This window comes from Bombyx mori, chromosome 19 (genome assembly GCF_030269925.1).
Source record: "Bombyx mori chromosome 19, ASM3026992v2".
Lineage (NCBI taxonomy): Eukaryota > Metazoa > Arthropoda > Insecta > Lepidoptera > Bombycidae > Bombyx > Bombyx mori.
The window spans coordinates 13040622-13057017 of NC_085125.1; the positions used below are offsets into that span (position 1 = coordinate 13040622).

General features: G+C 39.6%; 1 protein-coding gene across 1 annotated transcript; it reads right to left on the reverse strand.

Annotated features, from left to right (window-relative positions):
• Window positions 1–15716: 15716 nt before the first annotated feature.
• Window positions 15717–16396, reverse strand: LOC732890 (cytidylate kinase). Its single transcript, NM_001046891.1, has one exon. It carries the CDS (start codon window positions 16388–16390, stop codon window positions 15761–15763), a length of 630 nt encoding a protein of 209 aa, NP_001040356.1. The 5' UTR covers window positions 16391–16396; the 3' UTR covers window positions 15717–15760.

Here is a 16396-nt window from a genome sequence, read left to right on the forward strand (position 1 = left end):
CTGAGCGGAACCCTAAATTATCTGTTATGGGATTCCACAATACTCCCAACGCTCTAATATTGTTTGCAGAGCAGCTGCCAAGGTTGATTTCCAACGACGGTTGAGTGGCCCTAAGATCAGCAGGAATAAATTTTAGCGCTGATGGATCGTTGGAAATCCAGCCCCGCATCTCGAAGTAGGCATCATTGTGAACGGCAACAATATCTGCCGCCAGTTGTGCTGCCTCTTGAATGTCATCGAGAGAGTCAATATAATCGTCCATATAATGATTGTACAAAATAGCATGAGCTGATTTAGGAAATAAACTTTCGTGCTCACGAGCGTTCTTATTTTTAATAAATTGCGCTATAAATGGACTGCAGCACGCACCGAAAATGATGGCTGTCATCCTAAACTCCTTTATAGGTTGGTCTCTGCTTGACCTCCAGAGAAACCGGAGGGCGTCCCTATCTTGCTCTCTGATCCTTACTTGAGGGAACATTTCCCGGATATCAGCAGTGAAAGCAATACGGCCCTCGCGAAACCGAAGTAAAATACCTAACAAGGACTGAAGCAGGTCTGGACCAGGTAGCAACAAAGAGTTTAGGCTGACGCCCGCATTCGTGGCTGCGGCGTCGTGAACTACACGAAGCTTACGTTTCTGAGGGTGATACACGCCAAAATGGGGTAAATAGAGCCTCATAAAAGATTGTTTATCTTTAATGTGGTTGGCGTAGTATGACTCGGGAGCTCATTCTTCTGCATAGCCTTTAGCGATCATGTTTGAAATGAACACGTCATATGCTTTTGCAAAGTCAGCATCTTTAGCCATGCGCCTTTCTAGACTTAAAAATCGTGACATGGCTTGAGGGTAGCTGTCGGGAATGCGTTGTATATCGTCACGCCACGGCAAACCCACCTCAAATCGACCAGAAGTGGGGAGACGTCTAGCAGTTTTTTCTAAAATCTCGACTGCACGTTTATCTGACTTAGAATGTAGAGTTTCTTTTTTAGAAATACCTAACGAATCAATTTTGTATTGTTCCCTAATAAGAGAGTCTAATTTCTCCTCATCGGAAGGTTCGATACACACACCGTGATTAACAAACTCCACTGATTTAGTTTTACTGGACGCGATTCCATAAAGCACCCAGCCTAAGGCAGTTAAACAGGCAACGGGTTCATTCTTACCATCACACCGTACCTCGCTGCTGATTGACAAATGCCAATGCTCTGCACCAATTAAAACTGTTGGTGTAGCATCTTCATAAGTTACGTTGCAAGGTAAATTCGCTAAATGTGCGAAAGAAGCAATAGTTTCCTGCCTAATCGTTTGAGGACGCAGAGACAAAGACTCCATAGCTCTCGCATTTTTCACTAAAAATGTGTCTCGTGTGTGCCTACCCTTAATGTGAAAATCTACATACGATATTACGATATTACGTTTCTACTGAGACCGCCTATACCATTAACCGTTATTTTCTGGTGAGGCCCTGTCGCACCGATTTGAGTAGCAATACTTGAGTCAATGAGCGTAGCAGTGCTACCGTCATCGAGAAGTGCGTAAACATTGCAACTTCCTGAGGGACCAGAGACAGTAACGGGTAAGATTTTCAGAAATACACGTGGGCACAGAGTTAAGATGGAGCTGGGTTCTTGAACACCTGTAGAAGTGGTAGAAACTATTACCTTTTCGACAGATGCAGGTTCGTGGTGCTTAGTCGTATGATCATTTTCGGTGGATTGCGTGTCGAACATAGTATTGACAGAAGAGGCAGGTTCTTTACCATGCATTAACGGGTGATGACGTATTAGACACCCATCAACACCACAAGGGTTAACTTTACATGTTTTCCACTGATGTGAACTCCGCCTAAGACATCTATAACACGCTTTTACCTCACGCAGCCAGACCCACCTTTCATCAACAGATAAGGCTTTGAACTCAGAACATGACTTAATATTGTGATCTTTTTTGCAAAACGCGCATTCAAGCTTTTGTGTAGACGCCGCCTTAGAATTTAGTTTAGAGTGTGTAACTATGTGAATATTTTCCCGTTTATACGGTTTGTTTAGATGAGTGTTTTGTGGTGAATGTTGGATCGAGCAAGATTCCGGTGATAAACCGAACCGAATAAGTTGATCTAACTCGCGCCTCAAAAAATCGGACATAATTTCTAATTTAGGACGCCCTGTAGTATCTTGCATAGCAAAATCCGTCCATCTTACTTTAGTAACCGGGTTTAATTTTCCTAAGACGGCGTGAAATAGTTCTGGAGAATGCAAGTACTCAATTTGATTCAGTATTTTAAAAGGATATAGAATTACGTACCTTATTCGTTATCGTAATTAACTCTTTCAAGTCATTTCCCAAACGTGGTAGATTTTTAAGAGCGGAGACTTCCTTAAATACTATAATTTCCGGGCGAGCGAAGTTCTCCTCCAGAGCTCTTATAATATCGTTCGGGTTGTCTGTAGCCAGCAACAGTGACGCGACTGCATCTCGGGCCGCGCCGCGAAGTGCATTTTGTAACCGACTAATATTTTCAATATTTGAAAAATTGTTTTTGGTTAAATCAAAAATACGTTTAAAATGTAGCCATGTTAAGGCGTCTCCGTCGAAAGGAAACAATTCGATCTTATGTTTATGACGGTGCGAAGTAGCAAGCGCCTTGGCCGCAGCTGCAGTGTCAGCAACAGCCTGAAGCAGACTACTCTGATCAACCTCCGTGGAAATGAGCGGTCGCGTAAGTACGGCCGCCTCGGACGCTTTAATGACGTTTAAAAGTTGTTTCTGATGAACAAAACGGTTAACAGGGGATGCAGTTGACCCAGTGGCCGGCAGAGGTGCCTGGTGGCCGGGAGGCGGAACCAATACTTGCTCTCGCCCTACTGCGGGGATGCCTCTATTAACTGTATTTTCGCCAACGCAAACTGGCTGTCCTAAACTTTGTACCCATCTTTCTGTTCTTTCTACGCTTACCCTGGCAGAACCACTGCGACTGCTATGACTTGCCGCGGCTTCCGCGTCGAGAGCGGCAAGTTCGGCCTTCAGTTCGCCCTCCTCTACCTGCTGACGGAGTGCTGCCAGTCGACTTTCACGTTGCCTCTCACGTTCAGCCAGCTCCTGCTCGTGCTCAAGACGTCGGCGCAGGGCGAGAGCCTCTACGGCGGCCTTTTGAGCCTTAATTGTGGATGACGAGCGTGATGATTTTGACTTAGACGTCTCACTCGGAGCAATGCTGTCTACATGTTGGGAAGTACTAGGTTGTATAATATTAACTTGCACACCAGTACTAGTCGCAGGGTTTGCCGGCATGATTTTACTTTTACTGCGGGTGATCATTAAGCGAGAAATAAAAATGAAATAAAGCAGTGAAAATGAAAACAAATACTACGAAATGAACGAATAACTAAAGCTACGTAATGAAAAATAGGTACGCTGGAAAATTACAGGTGAAGGACCAAAATGAAATGAACAAACTAACCAACTCTCTAAAATGATAAACGATGAAACAAGTTGAGAATGATTATTTTTTAATAAAAACACAAAATTAAGAAAACAGAAAGAAATGGGTAATATGAAGACAAACGTCAAAAGTGAAGTATATAAAAACTACATTAGTTATCAAAATAGCAAAGAGGTTCACAACAGTACTTATTTTCTAATTTTTTATTTTTTTGTTTTATTTTTTGAATTTAATTGAAATAAAATCGTAGCTCCGATTAAGAATGTCACATTCCGTGAAGCGGAAGGTATCGTGTGCAGTACTTAAGAAAAGTAAATCGAGGTCGATGGACACAGATGAAATTTCGGTTCAGGACCTACCAGTATTGCGACGTAAGCGTACTTTATCTTTAAATCGATTAAAGAAAACATTAGTTATTGCCCGAGCGGCTAAATATGATCCGGAACAATGTAATACATTCCTTGCTTGTTTTTCGGAAGTAAAAAAGGTTGTTAGTGCCTTTGAGGCTGCATACGGTGACATTATATCACTGATAGACAGTTGCGATGAGGAGGCTGAGGACCTGCTTCGCATGGAATTTGATGATATTCATATGGAAATTCTTTCTATATATCGGCAGTTGACTATCAAAACGGGTAGTGAATTGAACACTTCGCTAGAATCTTCCAAAGTAACAAGTCACAACATAAAACTTCCTAAAATTTCTGTACCGCAGTTTTCAGGTGAAATAAAAGGTTGGCCTAAATTCCATGACGTATTCCACTCCCTCATTCATAACAACGCAACACTTACGGACTCAGAGCGTATGCATTATTTAATATCAAGTTTGTCTGGAGATGCCGTGGCACTCATACGCTCCTTCCCTTATGAAGGGAAATTCTATCAGGAGGCTTATCAAACATTGATTGATCGTTATCAAAATAAGCGTGATTTAGCTTTCACCTGTTGGAAAGAAATACTTAATGTAAATTTAAAATTAAATTCTCCATCTGACTTTCGACGTAGTCTTGATTTGTTTAACGAAAATTTATCGATATTGAAAGGGTTAAACCTGCCAACTGACAGTTGGGATTTTATACTTAGCTACTTAGTTCTTTCAAAGCTGGACTCAAACACTCGTCGTGCTTTTGAAATACAATTTTCAGATTCTGAGTTGCCAGCCTTCAACGACCTCAAACGATTTTTACAAAACAAATGCGAAGCCCTTATACGCGATGGCCACTTCTTTGTTCATGATCGCCCTGCTCCGGATAAGCCACGTTCTGCTGCGATTCATAACGTCGTTTCATTCAATAAAAAACCGGTTTCTACTTTTTTATCAAACACCCCAACGAAGAAGAACGATTCTAAGGATATGCTGACACCAACTACCGTAGTAAATTCTACTCCACCGACACTCAAGTGCTCGTACTGTGACGGTGAGCACACTATAGTCTCTTGCGAATCATTTTCACAAAAATCGGTAGATGATAGATACAATCATGCGATGCTTCATCGATGGTGTTTCAATTGCTTACGCGCCTCGCATCAATTAAAAAATTGTAAATCTATCTTCAGATGTAAAATTTGTAGACAGAACCATCACACGCTTCTCCATCGAGATTTGTGTGACACTGGCCGCGAGGACGTAGCCAAGAGTCATGTATCGATTAATCGACTGCCACCGTCTTCTTCTAGTCAAGAGCCACAAACGCAGGCTTTTACAAACATGAATGGTAGCTCTGTAGTTCTGCTGGCTACTGCTAACGTTGAAGTGCGTGACTCATCTGGTCACTTTCATACTCTTCGCGCACTCATCTACCCTGGTAGTCAATCACATTTCATTTCTAATCAAGCTATGGAACGATTGGGCTTAAAGCCTAAGCAAACTTCGCGAAATGTTTGTGGCTTGGGGCAATCGTCGACGTCAGTGACTGGAATGGTGGAGCTTCAACTCGGAGTTCATCAAAAGAATTTATTTAATTTAACGGCTCTCATCTTACCATCTATTTGTGCACAAATGCCCACTGCTCGTCTTGATCTTTCTTCATGCGAACACCTACGTAATTTGCGACTGGCTGATCCGAATTATAATAAGCCTGGACCAATAGATCTGCTTATCGGTGCTGAAATGTTTTCAACGCTGTTACTGCCCGGAAATATTTCAGGTAGTCCTCATGAACCCTCAGCCTTGAACACCATCTTCGGATGGATCCTGATGGGAAGTGTCAAATGCAGGGATGAGACAAAACACTCAAATTCTTTTTTTCTAAGAAAACACGATACTCCTCTCCATGAGGAATTGAGGAGACTGTGGGAGTTGGAGGTCATACCTAAATCATCGGTTCTAACGCCGGACGAGCAGCAATGTGAGAAACTTTTCACTGAAACCCACGCTCGAGGTACATCTGGAAGGTACATCGTTTCTTTGCCGTTTAGGCAGAGGGATGGGGAGTTACAGTTTCCGGGTTCGCGTGAAAATGCATTGCGAAGATTTCATTCATTGGAACGAAGACTTCTTTCAAGCCCAAACCTTCATGAGCAGTATTCGGACTTCATGCTGGACTACTTAAATAATGGTCACATGAGCCGTGTCTCAGCCACCGACCTGCATAAGGGAAAATATTACATTCCTCATCATTGTGTTTTTCGTCCTGGCAGTTCAACTACTCAATTGAGGGTGGTTTTCGATGCTTCTGCTAAGGCCGCTCGAGGGATTTCACTTAACGATTCCTTATTAATAGGCCCCAAATTGCAGACTAATATTACAGAAATCCTTTTGAGATTTCACGGCTACCCCGTTGTTTTTACAGCGGATATAAAGCAAATGTTCAGGAATATTATTCAACAGGAACAGGATCGTGGTTTCCAGAGGATATTTTGGCGTTTTAATCAATTTGAACTGGTTCAGGAGTATGAGTTGAATACCGTTACCTATGGAGTGGCGTCTTCTCCGTTCCTGGCGTGCAGAACAATTAAGCAACTCGTCCACGATGAAGGCTCTTGTTTTCCATGTGCTGTTTCTCCGCTTACTTCTTCCATTTACGTTGACGATGTGGCCCATGGAGCCTCAAGTTTGGGTGAAGCCGAGTTGATTAAATCTGACGTCATTCATTTATTGACCCTTCTCACAAAATATTGGGTTTAAAGTGGGAACCTCTTCCGGACATCTTTTCTTTCCAAGTTAATGTTCTTCACAGAGAATGTACCAAGCGTACCATTCTAAGTGAGGTGGCTCGTATTTATGACCCTTTGGGCTTTCTCTGTCCTTTGACGTTCATTCCCAAGTTATTGGTTCAGCGTTTGTGGGTCTTGAGTGTTGGGTGGGATAATAATAATAATAATAATAATAATATTTATTCATTCAAGCCTCTTAAAATACAAACACGTACAAAAATACTTAACACTAGTATAATAATATACATGACTTTTTTTATGAGGTATACAATAACAATATTCCCTGACTTTTATGCTAGGAAAACCTGTGTTACAAAAGTCAGTGGTTCAGTGCTAGGTCACCAGGTAAAGAAAGTTAACTAGGAAGAACGATCTGTAAGAATATAGTACGTACGTGTGTGTGTGTGTGTGTGTGTGAGTGTATGCGTGTTAGTGTGTGTATGTGTGTCATACAATAAAGTATAAAAATATTATTATATATTATATTATATATTATTATATAAAATATTAATTTAAAATTAGCTACAATGAATCAACAGTATATCATACTATATATACATCATTATACATTTTTACAACACGACTTGTTCTGTGTCAAAATAGTCTAAGTTTAAGAGCCAAGACTTCAGATTATTTTTAACGTCATACCTATTTAAGCCATCTATCTGCTGAGATATATTTACTTTATTATAAATTCTGCTACCTGACGAATAAATCTGTCGTCTGGCAAATTCCGTCCTACAAGCAATAGTGTCAAAGGCCGGTTTTCGTCTCCTCGTGGAAAGTGAAGTTTCTTTAGGTATTGATGGGAGGCAGGAGTGCTGTCGCAGAACGGACCTGTGGATAAACAGTTGTCTAACCGTCAGCACTCCTGCGTCACGATACAGTTGTCTAGTAGAGTACCCAAAAGGCTTCCCCAGCATCACCTTAAGCACTGCCCTTTGCGCTCGTTCGATATTAATAAACTTTGTCTTGCAGGCACATCCCCAAATAGGGATGCAATAAGTTATAAGCGACTCGCAAAGGGAAGTGTATACGGTAAACAATATTTGCTTATCTGCCGAGCCTCTTAGCTTTTTAAAAATAAAAATTAAGCTTCGAATGCGCGTCGTCACAAGTTCCAGTTGATCATACCAATTGAAACAGCTGTCCACCAACACCCCCAAGTATCTGATATTATCAGTCCTAGCAATCTCCGAGCAATTACATGCGGAATATCGTCCATTACATACATGGGCCTTGAGAGTAATAGAATCACGCGGGGGTTGGACAGATTTTCTGCTTAAAAATTTGGTTTTGTCAATGTTTAGAGTTAATAGGTTGCGGTTCAGCCATGTCATCGTCTGCTTCATTGCAAACTCAGCATTCTCAATTGCCTCTACCCACGTGTTGCCTGAAACTATAAGTGCTGTATCATCAGCATATGCAAAGAGACGACAGTAGGGGTAAGATTGACTACAAAGATCGTTTACGACGTTAGACGACATAGTGCGTCATTGGAACCTGTACGTAGCCGAGCTTCCACTTATTGAACGTATTCGTATTCCTAGATGTATATCGACCACTGGAAGCATGGAATCGTACCAATTACATGGTTTTGCTGACAGTTCGGAGGCTGGCTATGGAGCTGTGGTTTATCTTCGAACTCTTAATTCCGATGGTCATATAGGAGTATCCTTTTTATGTGCTAAGTCTCGCGTGGCCCCAATTAGGAGAGTTTCATTGCCGAGACTAGAGCTCTGCGCTGCGGTTCTGCTCGCTGACCTGCTCAAATTCGTAAAAGAAGTGTATGTACCGTTACTTCCGCTTTCTGATACATTTGCTTGGTCAGATTCAACGGTAACTCTGTCATGGATTCGTGGCCATTCCTCGCGTTGGAAAACATTTGTTGCTAATAGGGTTAGTCATATCCAAGAAACTGTCCCCGAAACTCACTGGAATCACGTGCGCTCTAATGAAAATCCTGCGGACATAGCTTCCCGCGGTACGTGTCCGAGCGACCTACTCCAGAGTGAGTTATGGTGGGCGGGACCGAGGTGGCTTCGGCAACCTTCATCTTCATGGCCTTCAAATTCCGGTCTCGAGGTGAACGAGACTGATATGCTTGCCGAGGAACGCTGTTTTTCGTTGGTCGTGAATGATGAACCTAACTTTATCGATTCTTTGCTCGAAAGGTTTTCATCAATTCGTAAGGTTCAACGTATTATTGGTTATTGTCTTCGTTTTATCAGAAATGCTAACAAAAAACAGACACGTGTTCCGGGTACCTTTTTAGGTCGTGCAGAACTTCATGGGGCCCTGATGACGATTACCAAGCGAATTCAATTTCTCAACTTTCAGGATGAAATTCGTAAGCTCGAGAATGGTATACCATTACCCAAACCGTGGAGAAAACTCAATCCATTCCTGGACGACCAAGGAGTTGTCAGGGTGGGCGGCCGTTTGTCTCGTTCTGGTCTTGAGTTTAGTCATAAGCATCCTGCTCTGTTGCCGCGTCATTCTAGGTTCACATACATGATCATCGAAGCAATTCACAAAGAGAATTGTCATCCTGGGTTGGGAACGACGCAATATCTTTTGATGCAGCTGTTTTGGGTATTCTCTTCTAAACGTGCTATTCGTCATTGCTTGTCAAAATGTGTTTCGTGTTATAAAACTAATCCGAAATTATTGGAACCATTCATGAGTGACTTGCCGGCTTCTCGTGTGAATCAAGTCAAACCATTCTCTATTGTTGGCGTGGACTACGCAGGTCCATTCCAAATCAAACTCGGTAAGCATCGCGGTGCCAAAATCGGTAAGGCCTATTTGTGCCTATTCGTATGTTTTAGTACCAAAGCAGTTCATTTGGAAGTGGTTAGTGAGCTCTCGTCCGAAGCCTTTATTGCTGCCCTGCGCCGTTTTGTTGAGAGACGCGGTAGGGTGAATGTTATACACTCCGATTGTGGTACGAATTTTATTGGAGCTCAGAAGATCCTTAATCTTTATATGCATTCTGCTTCTGAGTCTCAAAACATTCAATTTAAATTCAATCCCCCTTTTGCTCCACATTTCGGAGGTGTATGGGAAATACAAATTAAAGCAGCTAAAACTCACTTACATCGTATTATAGGTAATCAAACTTTAACGTTCGAAGAGTTAACAACACTTTTCGTTCAAATCGAAGCTTTGCTAAATTCTCGGCCGCTTTGCTCTTTGAGTTCAGATCCTAACGATTTGAACGTTTTAACGCCGGGACATTTCTTGGTTCTGGAACCACTTACCGCCGTTCCAGATTCTAACTTGTTGGATGATCAGATGTCTAGATTGAATCGCTGGCAATTGATTCAACGTTTCCAGCGGCATTTCTGGCAACGCTGGAAGTCCGAGTATCTGCATTCCCTAACTCAGAGAGCAAAGTGGAACAAAAGGGGCGAAACTTTGAATGATGGTTCTGTTGTACTGATTAAGAGTGAAAGTACAATGCCGTTGCACTGGCCTTTAGCTCGTGTCTCCAAGCTTCACGCCAACCCTGATGGCGTGGTTCGTATTGCCACTGTCCGTACAGCCAATGGCAAATTCTACACTAGGCCATTAACGAAGTTAGCTCCCCTACCTATTTATTCTGATTAACTAAAATTCTAAAATTATTAAAATTATATTGTCTTTAATTTAATTTAGATGTAGGTTTCTTTAGTAATTTCTTTAGTTTCCATTTTATCATTTAACTTAGTGGAAAATCCAATAACTTGTATTTTGGTGGGCGGTATGTGCCGTCTTCGCGGCAAATTTTAAATCTGACATTTTACAACGCCAATCGATCTCCACGTTCGGATCCATCAAATGACAGCGAAGCTACATCGCATGCACACACACATCGATTACGAACGGGAGCCGAGCAACACGCAACCGAATCTAGAACATTTAAACTTAACCGAAATCGACGACCGCGGGTGAAGTTAAATTATAATTCATTAAAAAAGGCCTAGTGATTCTAGAACAGTGCACGCGTCCAGGAGCTCCAGTGGCAGTCCCAGGTGCGTATGTGCATTTACACAATTTGTTGAATCCTAGACGTACATCGGGGACCTAGGATACCTTGCTGGGCAAGTTCCGTAGCCATCCCCGACCAGGGATCGATTGGTTTGTCCAGACCCAGTGTGTATGTCGCGACGATAACCGGCTAAAACAAACTACCGAGCCGGGAACCAACGTCTCACATACAGTATTCGTTTTGAAAACAAAGGGTTCGGCCCGCGGCGCACTTCCATACGCATTTTGTTTGAAAGCTTTTTTTTCCTACCTAAGCGAGAGCGTTAAGAGGCTTTATCAGCGTAACCTTAACTAGTAGGTGAGCTCACGGGGCTCAAACCTGACGACGTTGCTAACGCGAACCCTAGCAAGAGCCGTGCTTCGCAGAATCTATCACTGGATCGGAAACGCGACCCACTGAGAAGAGTCGGAGTCCGACGAGAAATTCAGTGGGCTGTGTCTGAGGGTTAATTTACTCGCAAGCAAGTTTTTTAGTGTCACCTTATTTCTAAGTAAGATAGCTGCAATCAGTGGCTTGTAGGAAGCGTTTACGTTGGACACCCTCACGCGGCTCACGAGTGACCTTCATGGCCCTAACGGTTCAGTAAGACTAGGCTCACCGGTGAACACCGCGGCCTGAATGAAAATACTCGATTTTACATATGGCGCTCAACGTCTTAACTAGTTTTCTAACAATTAATTATTGTAATTGTTTTTTTTTTGTTCCTACCTATGCTGATAGCCTTGAGAGGCTATTTCAGCTTCGCTCTAACGTTTGTAGGTGAGCTCACGGGGCTCAAACCGGAGAGTTGCTAACACTGACCCTAGCAAGAGCAGTGCTTCGCAGAATCTACCACCGGATCGGAAACGCGACCCACACAAGATCCGGCGAGAAACTGAGTGGGCTGTGTCTGTGGGTTAATTCGCTCGTCGAGCCCTTCGTCGCAAGCGACGGGTTCGACGAGGACGGTGACCGGTGCTTGTGGTGCCTAAAAGCACCGTTAATGGATCAGGAGGATCCGTAATGACGTGCTTTGGGCGCCGTCGACGGTTTGCCATTCGGTCTACTGGGTCGAGTATGTAGTTTCCAGCGGCCACGATGAGAGGGTTCTCATGTCGTGTCGCCTTCTCAAAATGGCGCAGCGATGCCGACTGTATATACTTTGTAATTGTCGTGTTCAGTTTTTTAAAGAACATTTAGTTTAATTATTGTTTCAATAGAACTAGATTGATTAGATGATAGAGGAAATTGCTCGTCATTGTGTACGTATTTTAAAAAGGTGACTCGAACTGTTACTTAATCTCCTCCGATGACGCGACAATTTGATTTTTACAGTAGGCAGTACCGAGAACAGTTTTTGTCATTAAAAAAATTTCATTCTTAATTGTTTTTTTTTTTAACGCAATTTAACTATGTATTTTTTTCGACTATCGCCATAAAGGCTTTTAAGCTATTAGCGTTTTAAGAGATAAAACAAAATAATCAGCCATCTACTATTATTATTTATAGAAGTTAAGATCCAAAATATGACGTGAGGCCAAAAATGCTAGCCTACCTTCCTAGGTTCTTAAATAGATATTTAGTATATTTGAGTCGACTATTATCAAAGGCGGCAATCTGACTTTTGGACAATGATTGGTAAATCAGAAAAACGAATTATTGACTTTGTATTCCATTGGCAGTCACAAAACTCTTCGGAACGACATCTTAGATAAATAACAGGTTAACTATTAACCTTTATTTAATGCAGGTTTTGAACCGTATTCTTTGAAGGAGACTATTATATTCAAATAAATCTGTATTGACATATCAATAAAATTTTTTTGTCCAAATGTACAGATTGCCGCCTTTGATAATAGACGACTCATTTAATGGTATAATTAGGTGAGATGAGTGATACTCTTTTCAAAACTTTACGGTTATAACGGAGTAAAAAATAACTAAATAGATTTATACTTGTATCCGACTGTATTACTTACACACATTTAATTAGGCTAAGCTTACGTTTGATGAGAAACATATGCAAAATAATTATACAATATCGTCACCCTGCCTATTCGTTCTTATCGCAAAGCAGTGATCCCTTCCGGCGTGAAAAAGTTGACACTGCCGTTAATATGGAAATGAAACTGAGACCTGTATGCTTAGTGCGAGTTTTTTAACGTTCTCGATAGCGTAAAAGTTATGTCAAATTTATATGCAGCGGGAACAAACCTTAGCGGCAAACGTAGACATACGTTCCAACTCCATACAAATTTGAGTTAACTTTAACGCTATCGAGAACGTTAAAAACGTTCGTTTACCCGTCTATTAACAATAAGACTGCTCTTATTCCTTGAATTATCTGAAAATTAATCCTGCAATTAAATAAGAAGATAATCAGAGTTCAGTCGTTGATTACGAAAGGAAGATTTTATGTTAAACAGTAGAAAACAGAGTGGGAATCATAGCAAACTCAGTAAGTAGGTAATATTAACTCTTTAAAACTAAAATGATTTAAGTACTGTAAATAAATAAATAAATAAATAAACAAGAATGGAAGCATTTGTAGGTAATAAAAAAAATTATAAGTACACAGGAATATATTCACCACTAAGTTTTATTTTCAACAATAAATTACATTACATGCACAATTAGTATAAGTTGCAGATTCTAAATCTTAGAATATGCGATGATGAAAATAAACAATTTTCGGAAATTCTGCGTAAAATTATAAAAAACCTGTGTGAAATTACTTTCGGTACTATTTATATGTTGACTATTTACGATATTTATTTACTTAAAAATAGTACGAATTGTTAATTCAGATTGTAGTGGTTGAAAATTGAAAAGCTTGTTGTTTGAGACATTTTAGTCATTAGACATCTCGAAACTATTTGAATGTGTGGTTCATAGAAACATCACATTGACCTACTACATAATATGATGACAACAGACCAGGAATACATTTTTTAATGGAATTGTGATTAAATTTATATTTTTAATTAATTAATTAAAACTACTTTTACGGTTTGATTTATAGAAATTAAAACAGCAGTAAATATAATACAATAATCAAATGTCGACTAATAAGGCTTCAGAGAGTTGTGACCACGAAACTGTAGTCTTTCGGAGAACGTTGGCGGTAACAAACGCGAGATCAAACTCTAATAGTAGTTCTAATGATTTTATTTTTAAATATTAATATAACAGAATATCATAAAAACAGCACACTGAAAATCAAGTTTTAAGAATTATTTAATAATGGCTTACTGATTTAAAATGAAATCCTATACAAATACACTTATGTAACTAAAGTATGAAAAAAATGCATAGCTTATGTTTTTTTACAATGAATGTTCGTCGTTGATCCATTTTGAATTTTTTAGAACAGAGTTCCTTAACGCACGTTTTGTTTGCGGGCTAAAGACTAGATCGAAAAAGTGTATTAATGAAAAAAAGAGACAAAAAACTGACAACAAATATTTTGTTTATAATAAGAATTAAAAAAATATACATACTTCCAATAAACAATACGATACTATACTATACTAATATTCCAAAAATGTATCTGCAATATTAATTTTATTCTCATTTTTCGGTAGACAGCGGCTTGACTCTCCCCCTAGCATTGCTGACGTCCATTATCAATAATAACCACTCACCAATAGATGGGCCTTATGCTCATCTGCCTACAGAGGCAATAATTTTTTTATTAATGATTCGTTTCATCATTTTATATTGATTCTTTATTTTTTATTTAATCATTACTTATTACAAACACAAAACAGATGTAGCAAAGGGAACTCCTTGTCAACCGACTATCCTTAAGACAACTCTCCCTTTTTTCATTGTATGGTTTTATCCATTTATTTATGTATTTATCCATCATTTTTTCAAATGCGCATATAATTTTCTGGGTAGTAGTAATTTTTTTAAATAATTTTCTAGGTAAGAAGAAAAATTATACACACAGATAAAATTAAAAATTGTTTTTTATAAATTTACCTTAATCTATATCTTTAAAAATTAAAAAATTCTAACAATTTTATTCCTTACGAACAAAGTTGTGTACAAAATTCAGTGTTTCTTGAATTTATTTTCCTTATGGAATTTAAATGTTTTTTAAAATGTTTAAATAACAGATTAACCAAGTTTAAAAATGTTTGATCAAAGAACCATAGATGTTTCAGTATATCTTTGATGACTGTATACACGTCATTTCGAATCCTCCTGAACCACTAACTGTGCTTTTAGGTACCTCAAGTACCAGTCAGCGTTCTCATCGAACCCGTCGCTTACGATTCGTCGCCTTCGAGGTTCGGCGAATTAATTAACCCACAGACAGCCCACTGAGTTTCTCGCCATATCTTCTCAGTGGGTCGCGTTTCTGATCCATTGGTAGTTTCTGCGAAGCACTGCTCTTACTAGCGCTAGTGTTAGCAACATCCTCAGGTTAGACCCCCATGAGCTCACCTACTCCTTCGGTGACACTGGCATAGACCCCTTAGGCTACCACCATAGGTAGAAAAAAAAATTACTACACAATTGCACTAAGATTTTTATATAAAATTGTAATGCTGAGTCACCTAGATAAAATGCTCATATAATGAATATAATCACAAAACTATAATTAAAAAACTGCATGCTAATTACATGTTCAGTGCTATTTTTTCTGTTGTCACAGATGTGGTCGGTGTCAAATTAAACATATGAAAATGTAAATGTAAATAAATTAAGCAAGGTTAACCACAAGGACCTTGCTCTTTACCACAAACTATAAAAATTATTAGTCTCATTATTATTATTATTACATATTTTTAAAAGAACAACATTCTACAAATGATTTCTTAATAGTTCTAATTTTGTACTATGGTCATTGTCATATATCAATACAAATAATCTAATTTTAATTAATTAAATTATTAAATAAAGCATTAAATAAAGGCCATCCAGGCCTTTATTTAATGCAATTAACTTTGATCAGCTTGGTTACATAGATGTTTATATTTTGATATGATTTTCAATTTCATAACATTTGATAGCTAAATAGCTAGATAGATAGCTTAATGATTAATTTCAAATAAATACATAAATAACTAATTTAATACAAACCCTTTGCAGGGCAATTGATCTAATATACAGATTATAGTTACAATTTGATTCATTTCAATTTAATCTCGTCAAATGCTACTTTAACTTTGTCAAACACCTGATCAGGTTCTTCTTCAGCATTGATCCTGCGGACAAGACCTAATTTATCGTAATAGTTGATGATCGGCATTGTATCATTCAGATATGTGTTGAATCTTTTCTTTAAGCTCTCTACGTTGTCGTCGCTTCGTCCACTGCCTGCAGCGCCGCGTCTCAAGCATCTCTCGGTACATATTTCACGCGAACATTCGAAGAACAAAACGAAAAGTAGCTTGGTTTTGTCGGACATGACGCGCTCCCAGCCATCCATATTATCTTGATTACGCGGAAAGCCATCTATGAGGAAACGTTCTTTACCGGATTTCTGCATGGCCTTGTGTAATAAGGAGCAAGTAACCTCCACTGGAACTATCTCACCGTTACGAATCTTTTCTTCAATCATTTCTCCGTATTCTGAACCAGGTCTCTGGCGTTCTTCTCGGAGTAAATCGCCTGCACTCAAATGGACATAATCATATTCTTTAGAAATCATTGAGCACTGTGTACCTTTGCCAGAGCCAGGAGCTCCCAACACGAAGACTACTTGAGGCACCATTTTGTTAATGTAGCGCGAACTCTGCCGCAACACGCTATTCAACATTAATCG